This window comes from Tribolium madens, unplaced genomic scaffold (assembly GCF_015345945.1).
Source record: "Tribolium madens isolate multiple individuals breed KSU strain unplaced genomic scaffold, Tmad_KSU_1.1 Scaffold_7;HRSCAF=85;Tcas5.2_LG10, whole genome shotgun sequence".
NCBI lineage: Eukaryota > Metazoa > Arthropoda > Insecta > Coleoptera > Tenebrionidae > Tribolium > Tribolium madens.
This window is the reverse complement of record NW_025401050.1, coordinates 4,847,206-4,862,276: the sequence shown is the minus strand read 5'-3', so window position 1 is coordinate 4,862,276 and position 15,071 is coordinate 4,847,206. Positions and strand designations below refer to the sequence as shown.

Below are 15,071 nucleotides of genomic sequence, written 5' to 3'. Positions count from 1 at the left end.
CTTTGGTGGTCTAAACCCAAAATCATGACTCTCATGATTTAGATTCTAGAATTGCTGAAAGTTGAAATTAGTTTGTTCTGGTATTCTTGAATGCAGATCTACAAAGAAAAGCAAGAACACTTCATTGGGACAATTGAATATCTGCTGGAATTAAAAAATGCAATAAATTACACATTTTGTAATTTTTGGAAGTACTGTGTACACAACAATGCGAACTAGAATACAGTGATTTTTTTTAAACGAGCCAAAAAAAAAAATAGAAAATCCGGAGACAAGTCAATTTTCATTTACAGGGAGACAACTTTTAGTGTACTTTTGAAAGTTGTAGCATCAACCCTCTTTGTAATACAAACAATTTAAAATAGCATCACCCCCTTTGTGATAACTCAAATGAAAGGTATTTTGACCAGGAATTCGGTTGTGGGTTTTGTTTGAGTTTTGAGTATTTTTTATTTACGTTACGCAGAACAAATTACTATAAAAGTGCAAGGATAGCTTTGAAACGTCGTTTGCGTTGATTGACAATAATCAGATAACAAAAAATTAATTATTGTCTAGGGACTTTCTGATTTTTGTTTATTTTCTGAGATATGCAGGAGGGCTCGTTTTAAATAAATCACTCTTTATAATTGGATTGTTTAAAAATACATGTCAGTGGGTATTTATATTTTCCATTTTCTTGAAATTGTTTGTGTTTTGATGATAGGTATTATCCTACTAGTAAGTATGATAAATAAACTGTCTACCTACGGTAGAAATTTAGTACGTGGTTGTTTTAAAAAGAAGCTTAAACTTGTTTCTTTTTTTGTATTTTTACTCCTAGAAAATATTTTATAAGTAGTTTGAAACGTATAATGTCGTTTAAATTTTGTATTTTTCATTTTTATATAGGTAGGTAGAACTTGCGTGTTAGTCAATACCCGTATAAATTCTAATGTTTGTTAAGTACACGAGTTAGGTATTTTGAAACAAAGAATTTTCAAATAAATTTGGATTATATTGTTTTTGTTTGTCATTGGTGCACGCCAATCTTGATGAATTATTTTACTTGTTTCGTATTTATTTTTGAAATGCTTTTTGGAAAATAAAAATGAAATGGTTTTTGATTATTTATTCCCAACTTTTGCATAGCTATTAGTTTTTGGTCTTCCATTTGATTTTTTATTAAACTTTTATGTTTTTTTGCTTAGTAAATATGTAAAGATATAAGATTTTTGTTAATATTTACTTCGTGGAATTTTGGGAAGTATAGATATTATCACAACTTCAACTGTTTTTCTTACAGTTTTCCCGCACTAAGACTATGTGTATTGAAACTGGGCATTAATTTTTTTCGAGGATTCTCTGTAATTAGGAAAATAATTAGGTAGTATATTACATAACGAGCACTGGAAGTGATAAATAACGCACAAGCGGGAAAGTTGCGCACGAGGCGTTAGCCGAGTGCAGGCAATACCGCGAGTGCGTTAGACACTTTCCTGCAAGTTTTGTACACTATTTTTCCTACGACCATAAATAATTTTTTTCTTACGAACATATTTTTTTTTTCATATTGATTTATTTTTTATAATAGATACAAAAATACGTTGAATAATAACGATTTATTTTTTATAATGGAAACAAAAAAAATACGTTAAATGGAAAAAATACAAAACATTTGAGTGTGAATTGTGCGTTAGATTTCTAACACACAACGCGAAAACAAATCCCACAGGCTGCTTCTGACCTCGTACGATATTGCCAATTTTCGAGCATATGTAATTGTACGTTATGATCTAGTTTCGTATATGGTCGTAGGAAAAAGTTAGTAATACTACGCCCTAACTGTCAAAATTTGAGAATAATTGTGAACATTCCTAAAACCAAATAACCAAAAGCAAACCACTTGCACTATACGTACAGTAACACAATAAATATTTACTAATACTCTAACAAAAACGATTATTTATCACAAATAATATTAAATCTTCCACGACACGACTTCTGAATTTGACAGAACTACAAAACATGACAGGTATAATTAAAATCAGCGGATAATTACAAGAGCGGGGATATCACCAATATAACAGCACGCAATAAACTGCCCTGTTATTGGCCCGTTTTAGTGATTTTAATGTTTTAAGTATACATAAATATTTAAAAAAAGTCCAATCTGTCATCTGTATGTAAGAGATTTTTTTTTCTGTTACAAAACGAACTGTCCAAATTTTATTTGATATCCCGTATTTTTTTGGTAAACAACACAATTTTCGAAACTTCATGAATCAAATCAAACTTAAATCAAATAACATTTTTTAATTTATCATAGGCAGTTTTTCTAGTTTCACTTAGGGAAAACTGTAAGTATGTCGATATAATTTAGGAAAATGTTTTCTTAGCTTTATTTAAAAATAAAACAATTAGAATTAAGTACCATTTGATTCACATTGAAAGATGTAAATTTATTGGCGAACTTAAAAGTAGTTGACAATATTATCTATAAACCGGTTTCTGATAATATAAATTGATCCAATTAACGTCGTAGATTTCTAACTTTGAAACCATATAGACTCTTAAATTCATCAATTTTTGATAAAAAGTATCAATCACGCAATTTTTTAAGTCGTCAAGTGTAAAAAAAATTGTTATTTGCAGTAGCTTATATGTTGTTACAGCGCGAGGTATCAATTTTTGATGCACGACATAAAGCAGAGTGCAACTCTTTTTTTTGGAGGTGAAATAGTTCACAAGCATTTGATTTCTGTTTAAAAGAAAAAATCTGTGTAACAACTCACAAATTTAGAGCCAAAATACTCCACTATTTCCTACAGAAAAAAATACAGCCGCAACCCATTATACATATTGTACAAATTCTTGATTTCATATTTTGAAAATAATTATAACTGAATCCATGACGGCTATTATTTGTCTTGACTCTTTGACATTAAAGCAAAAAATTATCTATTCAACTTACTTTGATTTTTAATTTAAAAGAAATAACATACTTCATTTAGCAGCTAGTGTTATTTGTATTGTTGGTTGCGGAAAAAAATCAGAAATACCCTTCTCGTGTATTGTCTCAAATTATGCAATTTTTTTACTTTTCAATTCAATTTTTTCAAAAGAGAAAGCTTCTTTTTAATAAATATTAAATTTGAACTCTCATGCTATTAAAAAAAAAGTTGCCTTTGTATTATGTTTGTTGTATTATGTGAAGTACAGCTTGCCTAAAATAAGAAAGGCTCTGAGTCGCAGGCGTGTGGTGGGCAAAATAAGGGTGGGAAGAGGAGTTTAATTTTTTTGTAGAGTGTTCTTGTTCATGTCAACACACTTCCACAAAAATAATAGTTCTTGGTGCAATAGGAAGTTTGATCGATGCAAAAATAGAACAAAATTGTTTCACAGACTGTACCCTAGACTGCCCTAGAGATAAAACGGTTGCCCATCACTCTCTTACAGACTTGCTCTTTCTATCTTTTACACATCTCACGGCCTTTCTTATTCTAGACAATCTATATGTGAAGGAACCTAAAATACGTAGTCTGTAAAGTAGTACTTTTCCGGACTCAAATTGAAATCGCCCGTAAAGTTGGCAAAACAGTCCGAAAAATTAACAAGGTAGTCTGTAAAGTGTGCATATTGTGTAATGTAATTTAACAATATTTAAAAAAATATGATTTTCGAAAAAATGTAATGTACAGTCGAACAAAGTGAAAATGACGCTTCAATAAACCAGCCCCTGCTGTGGATGGCATCCCTTGTAACCGCAAGCAGGCAGGATCGTAAATTATTGGATTGACGTAGTTTCAACATAAATTCCTTTAGGAGCCAGTTTACAGAAAGTGAAATGAAAATTGAATTCTTCTGAATTTAATTTTAATTAATTAATTTAATTCTTTAAACTAATTCGAATTAAGTTGACATTTATTTTTCATTGACATTTTTTAATGAAAAATTTAAGAACCATTTCTTGAAGAAAATTATTCATTAATGATTTAAAAGTATTACAATTATCAAAAAATAAAAGCAAAACTAAAATATTTGAAATAATTTTGCTGTTTCTTTCCTGGTGTAATTAAATAAATAATTTTCGTTTTCAATGACAATTGCAAAACTAATAGAAAACTTAGGGCCGGTTTACAAAATGTGTTAATAGCGATTAACTTTTAAACTTGACGTTTGTCAATGCAAAATAAACGGAAACTTAATTCGAATTAGTTTAATTCTGAATTAAATTTTATTTTCGCTTCTGCTCAAAGAATTACACCACTCGTAGTAAAGGCACACGTGGAATTAATTTTTCTTCTTGCAAATAAACAATAGTTTAATTCATTTGTTGTTTTACATAAAATCAAGTTTAAAATAGAGTAAACCTATTTCGTTCAAAAATATGTCAATGAATTTTATTTTGAAAAAACACTTAAAAAATATTAAGTTAATAATGATTAGTTTCTTCGTCAAAGTCATTATTAATGCATAATTTTCTTTAAGGAATGGTTTGGTAAATTTTTCATTAAAAAATTCAATATTTTCATTTAATTAATTTGACGTTTGTCAATGCAAAGTAAATGGCAAATTAATTCGAATTAGTTTTATTCTGAATTAAATTTTAATTTGGCTTTCTGTAAACCGGCTCCAAGAGGAATTTATCTTGAAACTGCAATCCGATAATTTACGACCCTGTCTGCTTGTGGTTAGCAAGGGCTGGTTTATTGAGGCGTCATTTTCATTTTGTTCGACTGTACATCCATGTACAAATTTTAGTACAATTTAGTAAAAAGTTTTTAAAATACTATTTAGCATTTTAGCGACTCTGTATACAGGATGCGCCAGAACTCGCGCCCCAGAGAAAAATGCCATATAAGGTGAGATACAAAGAACATGGAAAAAATGTTAAAAAAAATTTATCTATAAAAATTTCGAAGTTATGAGGGTTTAAAGTTTGCACTTTGACTCTATTTATTTCTGTTGGAAAAATAATTTTCCAAGTTTTTTTTACTATAGGCTATTAAAAGAGGAAACAAGGAAGCTTTATCCTAAATTGTAACTCTGTTCAATGTTATTTGTGGCTTTTATTGGCCAAATTTTTGTCCCTTTACTAAATAATTGTTCAAAAACATATACAAGATCATCAGTATCCTTAAATAGATATAAAAAAATGTCAAATGTCAAAAAATAAATGTCAAAATTTTTTTTTTCTCTGGAGCGCGAGTTCTGAAACACTTTGTATATTTCTTTTTTTTTTTTAATTTCAGTTAGGTTTACGTTTATTGGTTTGTTTTCTAAACAGACTGCAACTGTCAAATCAAATAATAAATTCAGTTTGAAAAACGCTCAATAGAAAAAATAGTATAAAAAACGCTTGTTACAACCTCTCATTGTGATACTTGTGCATTTGTAACACTCGCCACTGCGTAGCTCGTATCACAATGAGAGTATTTGTAACGACACTTATTTTTTAATATACTATTTATTATTTATCGGTTAAACAAGGTAATTAGTTAATTAGTTAATTTCGGTGGGTAGTTATCTAGGTCAAAATAAAAAACAAATTTCTACAGATCTACAGRTGCGCCAGAAGWCGCGCCCCAGAGAAAAWTTTCTAGYAAGATAAGATAYCAGGAACATGGAAAAAATGTTTAAAAAATTCTATCGGAAAAAACTTTTGACTTTTATTTTTTGACATTTAATAACATGACTTTCTTATGTCTATTTAATGATACTGATGCTACAGGCTCTTCTAATAGCCTGCAGCAAAAAACTTGGAAAATTATTATAAAAATAGAGTCAAAGTGCAAAATTTAAACTCACATAACTTCGAAATTTTTATAAATAGAATTTTGTAAACATTTTTTTCATGTTCCTGGTATCTTACCTTACTTAAAAAAAAATTCTGGGGCGCGAGTTCTGGCGCACCCTGTATTGAATAAAAATAGTTTCGCTTCACATCAAAACGACCTTAAACGCAAACATCACAATATTAATAATAATAAGGATAATAATAAATAATAAAAAAATAAATTTGTGTTTTTTTTCAGGAACCGGAGCAAACGGAGCCCACGGAACTAACCCGGAGGCCGGCGTCTCACTCTCCGTCGGTGGACGAGAATGACCGCCTCCATCCCTCGTCGCAGTCGCCACCCGTACAAAATCTAAGGGTGTGTCGGTCGCCCATCGACCATCAAGAGAACGAAGCGAAAAGGCCGTCGTCACCGGAAAACACCCGGAATGTCAGTTCGCCGGTAACAAGCGATTGCGGTCCAAGCGACATGTCAATTCACAGTAATAGCAACAATATGGTGGCGGCGTGTCCGGGGATGAACGCCCCGATTATATGCACGAGGTTACCGTCGCCGATCACTGAACCTCTTCCCGGACCCTCCAATATGCCACCAGTTCAACAAGTGCCTCTGGTGAGTGTGAAAAATGATAATTTTGCCGCCGGGAGTACAGATTATGTATGTTTATTTACACAACTGGTGTAATGCTTTCAAACAATAATTGAATTAATCGGTTTGACGCTTATAGATATGTTTGTGTGTAGTAATATATTTATTATATACTCCTATTTCTGTACCTGTCACTGTCGCAATTGTTTATTGTCCTTCGAAATGTGAAAACCTTATTTCTACAACTTTAATTTTTCTCATTTTTACATAAAAATGGCTAGTTTTTATAGAAATTCTCTGTTTATGTTCAGTCAAGAACTCTTTATTACGGTTTAAATTCAGAGTATTCACACATATGAATTCGGAGAAGTATTACCTTACGGATTATTTCACAAAGGAACAATTTTAATGATATACTTTGTTTTTTATATTAAATAGAACAATCTGCATGCAAAAATAATTGATTTTTCCAACTTTAAACGATTTCTTTATTCATTTCTGGGATTTGAAGTTAAAATTTAAAGTAAATTTTTATTTGTCGTTAATTAATGCATACTACTGATGAATTATATCAATTAATGAACTGTCGTTATTTGAAATGAAAATGATGGTCAAAGATCTGATCTGACAAATTTCAAATTTTGCTATGTTTTTCCCATTTTGTTGACATTGTCAGTTCCAATAAACAATTGAAAAAAATTTACTTGGGACATTCTGTATTGTTATGGTAACCAAGTGCTAAATATTTTAACATCTTTAAAAAAACAACAAAGATTTTTTTTGCTGGAACACATGAACACATTTTACTATACCAACAATATCATCAAATAAGTTAACCCAAATCATTCATAAATACGGCACAAGTTTGAGTTAGCCAATCACAGTTGACCACCGAGGTCACAGCGACGCGGAATTTATTTTCATTCATAAATGGAAGAGTGACATATCTGTTGTAAAACAGATAATCTGTGCCACTAGTATGAGGTACAAGTACCTATATTAAGGATCAAGAACGGGACGTTTTACCGATCGAAGACAATTATTGCCCGATTTTTGTTAATTTTTTAAATGAAATATCTAACTTTACTTTCCGTTCTAGTGCGCGAAAATACTTTGACGACGACTTTCAGTACTTACCGTCAAGTTTGTCGTAAATATCACTTAATGTCTTCGAAACGGACGCGGTAAAGAATCAAACAGAGCTCAATCGCGCAAAAATTGTTTTAAAATTAATTAATCAATTCTATTATTTTTGTTTTTCTACTATACAGGGTGCGCCAGAACTCGCGCCCCAGAGAAAATTTTCAAGTAAGATAAGATACCAGGAACATGAAAAAAATGTTTTATTTTTATTTTATCTATAAAAATTTTGAAGTTATGAGGGTTTAAAAAAAAATGTTTAAAAAATTCTATCTGGGAAAAAATTTTGACATATATTTTTTGACATTTGACATTTTTTTATATCTATTTAATGATACTGATGATCTTGTATATGTTTTTTTACAATTATTTAGTAAAGGGACAAAAATCTTGCCAATAAAAGCCACAAATAACCTACAATTTAGGATACAGCTCCCTTATTTCCTCTTCTAATAGCCTGCCGCAAAAAAAACTTTGAAAATTATTTTTCCAACAGAAATACATAGAATCAAAGTGCAAAATTTAAACCCTCATAACTTAGAAATTTTTATAGATAAAATTTTTTTAACATTTTTTCTATGTTCCTGGTATCTCACCTTATATGGCATTTTTCTCTGGGGCGCGAGTTCTGGCGCACCCTGTATAATATTTGTAATAATTTACTTAAAACAAAACAAACAAATTTGTATACCAGTGATGTTCTTATTGCCATTTAATATGCACTAGTGCGAAAATAGTATATTAAAGTACAAGAAGCACAAATTTGAATTCCAAAACGAGCAGCGTAGCGGCAAGTTGAGGAACAAATGAGTGCTTGAAGAACCTTCTGCAACAAGTGCTTTATACTATTTTTTCTATTTCGCCGCTTTATATCATTTTATAAATTAACAAACGAAAATTTTAATAGTTTTTTCTAGAGAATTTTACGACGGTTGGCGACATTTATGTGAAATAATTTTAGGCGGCTGTAAAAAATAAAAATAATTCTTATTTTCGCATTTGAAAATGAATAATGAAGAAAGTCCGTCACTAGAATTAAATTAACGCCAACGACTTGACGTCATTTGGGTGCTGGAATAGACTTATTCTAAACGCAAAATAGAAAAAGAAATTTCTACATAGTGGTGGCTTAAACTTTAATTTCGAAATGCGCCTGATTAATAATTTACTTATTACAAAGCCGCTATACAGGGTTTACGGTATTTTAATATTTGTGATGTCCATGGAAAAAAGTCAAGGAAAACAAATCAAACCTATTGGAAACGATTTCATTGGAAGTGATTAAACAGAAAATCTTTAAATTTTGATAATGTCAAAACCATGAAATGACTTTTCTCTTTCATTATCGTATATACGGTATTTGTATTTGTTGCAACAGTGTAATTTTATCTCACAAAATTAATAATTCCGGTGACTCTTAAACCTTTCACCAATATTTTGGAGTTAAATAACGTTTGTAATAATAACAATTTTGTGAATTTTTTTCTAGGTTGTACTCTTCTATTGCTAGGTCAGTTTTCGACTCCAAGGTTGTAAGCAACTTGTATTCTTTCAATTATTTTTCATAAATTAAAAAATGCAAAAAATAGAATTTTTGTGAAATATTACAACTTTGTCAGGTCCTGTTGCATTCTAAATTTAATATTTTGATTCATTTATTTTTTGGAGTCTATACAGGGGGATTCAAAAGTGTCGGACCATCCCTTATTGGGTCAAACTGAGTTCCTATGACAAAAAATTGTTTGAGTCTTTTTTCACGAGATATAGCTCTTCAAAGGTTCAAAGATTTTTCAGTATTCTTGAATTTTATTAGCGGAAACAGCAGACTTTGCAACAGTGAACAGATACTTGTTGAAAAAAATCACCAATCTGTGTCTTATGGTACAAAACGTTTAACAAACTAGCAAATTCAGCAATAATTTAAGTCCGGCAACATCGGAAAGAAAAGAGCTAAAGTGCCTATATGGAAATTGACAGTTCTGTTTTTTCCTCAAAAAAAGGGTTGAAACAAAAATTTGAATTCATTTTTATGCTTATCTGAAAGTCTTTGTCTTGGTCCGACACTTTTGAATCATCCTGTATGTATGTGCACTAAAACAAAGACTGAAAATCCAATTTTACTCAAATGATTGTAAAAAAAAGAAAGAAATCTTATTGAAATATTCATTGTTTTTTCGAATTTTTATATTCACAGGTATTCTTGAATTTGTTTATGTATTTGGACCAAAATACAGTGCTTTTATGATTATTGTATATCTCTTACATAGTTATTCTAGTTATTCCGATCACGTGACTCTTGATCATTTATGAAGACATTAAACCAAAAAGGGGTCAATTAAACACAAAACCTAAATAATATAAGCATCCAAGTGGAAAAATGCATTTTTGCATCCATTTCTCTCACGCTTAAATGACTAAAATGAGAATCAATCTGTCCATTTTGCTAAGAAAACTAAATAATACCATCAATAGAATTTTTAAAAATTGTCACCAGTTTTGGAATTTATTTAAATAAAACATAAGTTTTGCAAATGCTATTTATTAGGTGCGGTAATTGTAAAATGGTATAACTGAATAATGCCCTTAGCCTGCAAAATACAAATACCTACTATTGAATTTTCCTGTAAAAGCAGTTTCAGTTAATAGAATTTTGCAAACTAACTGTTAATTTAATGTGGAAACTCACAACATTTGTAAAGTTCGAGCATTTTTCACGATTTATGCTTTTTCTAAAAAAGAGTTTATGTTTTTATTTCAGTGGTAAAATTTCCAAATGTGTTCAAAACCAGTTTTAGTTGCGAGAATATAATATCAAAATTTATAACTCGGAGCGTCAAAACATTTAACATTGAGTCATTAACGAATACAATTAACTCGTTTCCATCTGCCTACTCACTAAGCCTACTACACGACAGCGTTATTGTTTCAGAGCCTCAAGAAGGAAGTTGACTGGAGCGGAGGTCTAGAAGACAAAAATACAGGAGAGAGTTCATCAGACTTTTCGAGACACCCCCACGATTCTGTAAGTAGATTGAAATATCGTTTGTTTCTGTCGTCATGAATTTATTTAAAAAAAATCAAATCATAAGTTGCAATTTTTCGAGTTCGTTTCGTTCCCACAGTCTTGGCGTTTTCATTTTTGTTGGAAATACCACCAAAGGTAAAAAGTGTTCAATATTCTGCAACGATGACGATGACAATTGTACAGTTTATTGCAGTCGCTGCAACAAAAATTAGTTTGCTTGTCACGCTTTTGCTTCTTAAACATTTAATAATTTTCTTTCAACTGACGATTAATTACTGCATATTGTTCTTTAAAATGACATTTTCTTGAGTAAAAAGAATAGAAACGAAAAGTGTAACTGGAGATTTATGATTAACAGTAAAACGGTTTTGTGAGCATTTAATTAACTCTTGCAAAACTTCTTTCCTTGCTGTGGCAATAAATACTATACATAATTCAAATTCATATAAGGAGAATATATTTGACTATTACAATTTAAAAAATGGTGCTTCAATTCTTTCCTAATTTTATTACTACTCCAAAAAATAAACTCGGTAGAGGTTTATAACTTCACATTTTTTATGTATCCCGAGTACCAATTTGATTATTTGATATTACGTATCTTTGTTTTGTTTTGGATCAGGTTTGAAATCGAAATAAGTTGTCTTTACGTTGCATTGCCTAACGTCAAATTAATTGCGAATTAAAATTTAATTACTTAAATGTGTTGTAAACCAGCCCCAAGTGTTCTATATCTCGTGTGATGTGTTACTGAATAGTTTCACAAGTTTGACAAAGTTATATAAAATTCTGAAAACTTAGACACATTAAGGGCATATTTAACCGCAATTAAGTTTTAATACGCTTCTCTAAATTGACTTTAAAGAATTTACTTATAAAATAAAATTTTAGGAAATACCTACTCTAGTTGGGTAGGGTTTTTTATTTTATTTACTATTTTCTTTAATTTTCAAAAACTATTTAGAAAAAATTGACTTGTTTTTTTGTAAAATACATATTATTTCTGATTTTTTAAAATAATTTTTCAAATTATTAAAATTGTTAATTAGCACCATATGTAAAAAATTACAATTTATGGCAAGCTTCTGCAAGAAATCATTAATAGTAATCCATTAAAACAGAGTTTTCAACATTTTGAAAGAAAAAAAAACAGAAACCAACTGCTGTTAAGTTTTTAGCTCATTTCTCTTTACGTTTCATTATTTTAATTATTGGTTTTTGATTAAGTACATTGTTATAATGAAATATTAATGTTTTTACAAGCATATTCATGTTTGCTTGTACTTATAATTAGCGTTCAATAAAGCTTTTGAGGAAAATTAACCACAATGAATGTGGTTTCTGATAATTTTGACATAAAAAAGTCTGCAGTGAACTGACTATAGTAACTAAATATTTAAACATTTAGAGTATTTTTATCTTTGTTTTTTTATGATAACATTATTTTGCTTGTTCAAAATTTCAAAGCTTTTATTTATTGAAGTATTGTATTAAAGAGTGCAGACAAAATATAATTTTCAAAAATTTTTTTAAGAAAAATGTAATGTAAATGCTTATTAAGCATTTAGACAGACCACAAACAATTGCTCTGCTTATTTAAAATCTTTAAGTACAGTATTATACAAAAATTAACAACCTAAGAATAAGAAATAGGAAAGTTGATTGTTTTTCTATAAATTAATATTGAATACCTAAGTAAAACATGCACTCAGATTCAAATTACTCAAACATTTTACAAACAAAACAGCAACAATCTGCATAAACAACAATAATTTTTATTTATACCGATACCTATACAGGGTGATTCAAAAGCTTTGAACCATCTCTTGGGTGAGGAGTGATGATAAAGGATATCGAAATGAGTTAAAAGTTCCGATGCGGAAAAATTGTTTGAGTCTTTTTTTTACGAAATATAGCTCTTCAAAGGTTAGACCTTTGGGTTAAGTTTTTGGCCTTCAAATCACGTACTGTTGAATTTATTTAGCAGAAACAACAGATCTTGCAACATTGAAAAAATCACCAATTTGTGTCTTGTGGTGCACAAAACATTTTACAAACTAGCAAATTCAACAATAAATTCGACAATATCGAAAATAAAAAAGTAAGGTGTCTACATGATAATATAGAAGTTGTCTGTTGTGTCATTTCTTTATTTTTTCGCAGAAACCAAAGCTTGAAAAAAATCTTCATTCATTTATGTGCTTAGCTATCACCAATCGAGAGTTGATCCAACAGTTTTGAGTCATCGTGTATATTAGCGAATTTATTTCCAACCTAGCAATATTTTTTGATTTTTCCTTTAACTTGGTTTTCAACTACTAACCAAACTGTTTTCAGTAACATAAAAGGAAAATTTAGTATCAGTTGAGACAAAGTGGCATTATTGTACAGGCTGTCCTAAGTTTGAAGGCCGGCGCAAAAATAAAAATTTTTAATTGATTAAAAATGAATCTTGATAGTGTAAACGATAGAGGATTAAATACACTTTAATTTGGTGTTTTGATATTGTACAAAATTTTTAGCGTATGGCAGTTAGACCTTAAAAATTAAATTTGGAAAAACAAAATTCAATTAAAAGAAATATTTTCTACATGAATTTCATTAATTTTTTTCTGTGGTATTTGAGAGAATAGAATAATGATGATAGGTTTTAAATAATTAACATTTTAATATTGAAAATCTGAAACTTGGAATAATTTATGGGGGGGTTTGCGGTAATTGGTGATCAGGCCAGAATTTCTTGACAAAAGAAAAAGGTCTGTAATGACATTTATTACGTACCCGGGCTCTATTGTTAAGCCTCCGCTCTATTGTCAATGCATTAGCAGCACATCATCCCAAACTTGGCCAAAAATTACCAGAATTCCCAATTTTCAATATTTAAATGTTAATTACTCAAAATCTATCAACTTTTACATTATTCAATTTTTACAGTTACCATTAGAAAAAAATCAAAAAAATTTATCATGTAGAAAAGATTCCAAACAATTAAAAAAATGTTTTTCCAAATTTGGTTTTTAGGATCTCACTGCTATACGCTAAAAATTTAAAAATTTTAAACAATATTAAAGCATGAAATTGAAGTTTATACCGGGTGTCCCAGGCTGGCTTGGATATAGGAAATTAACATGGAAAATTAGTTTTTATTTTTTTCCGGCTGCAGGAGTAATCAAAATCAAAATCTGATTGACGAAGCTTGTATCTTATGGATATTTTTGTCGATTCTCCAATTAACTCCATTTGGGCGAAAGCGACTCTCGAAAAATCGAAATTTGAATTTGCCAAAGGAGAATTTGTCAGAATTTGACTTGATAGTTCGTTTCTTTGTAACGCTAACCCGGCAAATTCACATCTCGATTTTTCGAGGTACGTTTTTGCCTAATTGTTAACTGGAGAATCGACAAAAATGTCAATAAGATAGCCCTTTTCGAACACTACAAGCTCCATTAATCAGATTTTAATTTCTGTTACTCCTGCAGCCGGAAAAAAATTAAAAAAACAATTTCCCATGTTAATTTCCTATATCCAAACTTGCATGGGACAGCTAATATAGTAGGTATTTAATTTTTTATACAATTTGTGTTTTTTTTTTGTCTTCTCCATATTTAATATTGTGCAGAACAGAACAGACATCGTTCCATAAAATTTATACAGGATCGTGCATTTTCCAAAGCAAATAGTTCTAGACATATTTTTGAGCTCACTTTTTGAGAAAATAATTTTGCTCAAAACAATAATCAACTTTTCTACTTAGTTGTTCAGAGATATAAAGAACTCACTGTATATTTTTTTACATAAAAAGATGTAAGTTCAGAAGGAACATAGCCAACTATTATTCTCATTAAAAAATACGTTCTTATTACAGCTTCTATAGGAAGTGTTTAAATTGGTGTGTAATGTCTTATTTTAAGCGTTGTTCTATAATAGCGAAATAATAAAAATTTTTGTTTGTAAGTTGAAAAAAAAAACGACAGCAGAAATGAGACTTGAGTAGGTATATTTATTTATACAAGGTGATTCACGAGGAATAATGAGCCTGACCAAATTCTCGATGCAACCACCATTACATTTTCGCAAGTTGCTTTGCGACAAATGTAATGTTGGTTGCATCGAGAATTTGGTCAGGCTCATTATTCCTCGTGAATCACCCTGTATTTTGTTATATTACTCCTCCCAGTGGTGTATTTTGTTGTAAAATTTGTGTGACCTCCACTGGTGTGAACCCCCGCCGCCTTCAGGATCGTGTCGCTCCTCCCCCCTTAACAAAAACTATTCCGGTACGCCTCTGCCGTCAGGAAGTTGACAATCATTTTGGCCGGAAGCACCGCGGCCGACGCGTCCCCTTGTCGCATATCGCTCGAATCAGCAGCTCAAAATCCAGCCTCCCTCAGCCAAACAAATGAGCGTCAACTTCTTGTGGACGGCACCCGTTCCCTCTCTCCCCCCTTGCTTCTCAAGAAGTTGATGTGGTCATTGTTTGGTTGCAGGAGCTGGAACGCGAAGGCTCGCCCCGACTGTACCCTTGCATGTACTGCGGC

At 30.6% G+C, this 15,071-nt stretch overlaps 1 protein-coding gene across 6 annotated transcripts in view; it reads left to right on the top strand.

Moving 5' to 3' along the window:
• Positions 1 to 15,071, top strand: part of LOC123010104 (zinc finger protein 354A-like) — an 88,921-nt gene that overhangs the window by 47,463 nt on the left and 26,387 nt on the right. For all 6 annotated transcript variants that reach the window (XR_006413079.1, XR_006413078.1, XM_044406796.1 and 3 more), the window contains 2 exons: positions 6,018 to 6,392; positions 10,438 to 10,530. Coding sequence is in view for 4 of the 6 variants with exons in the window: in XM_044406796.1 (XP_044262731.1) it covers positions 6,018 to 6,392; positions 10,438 to 10,530 (468 nt within the window). In the remaining 2 variants the exon portion in view is untranslated. The remainder of the gene's footprint in view (positions 1 to 6,017; positions 6,393 to 10,437; positions 10,531 to 15,071) is intronic.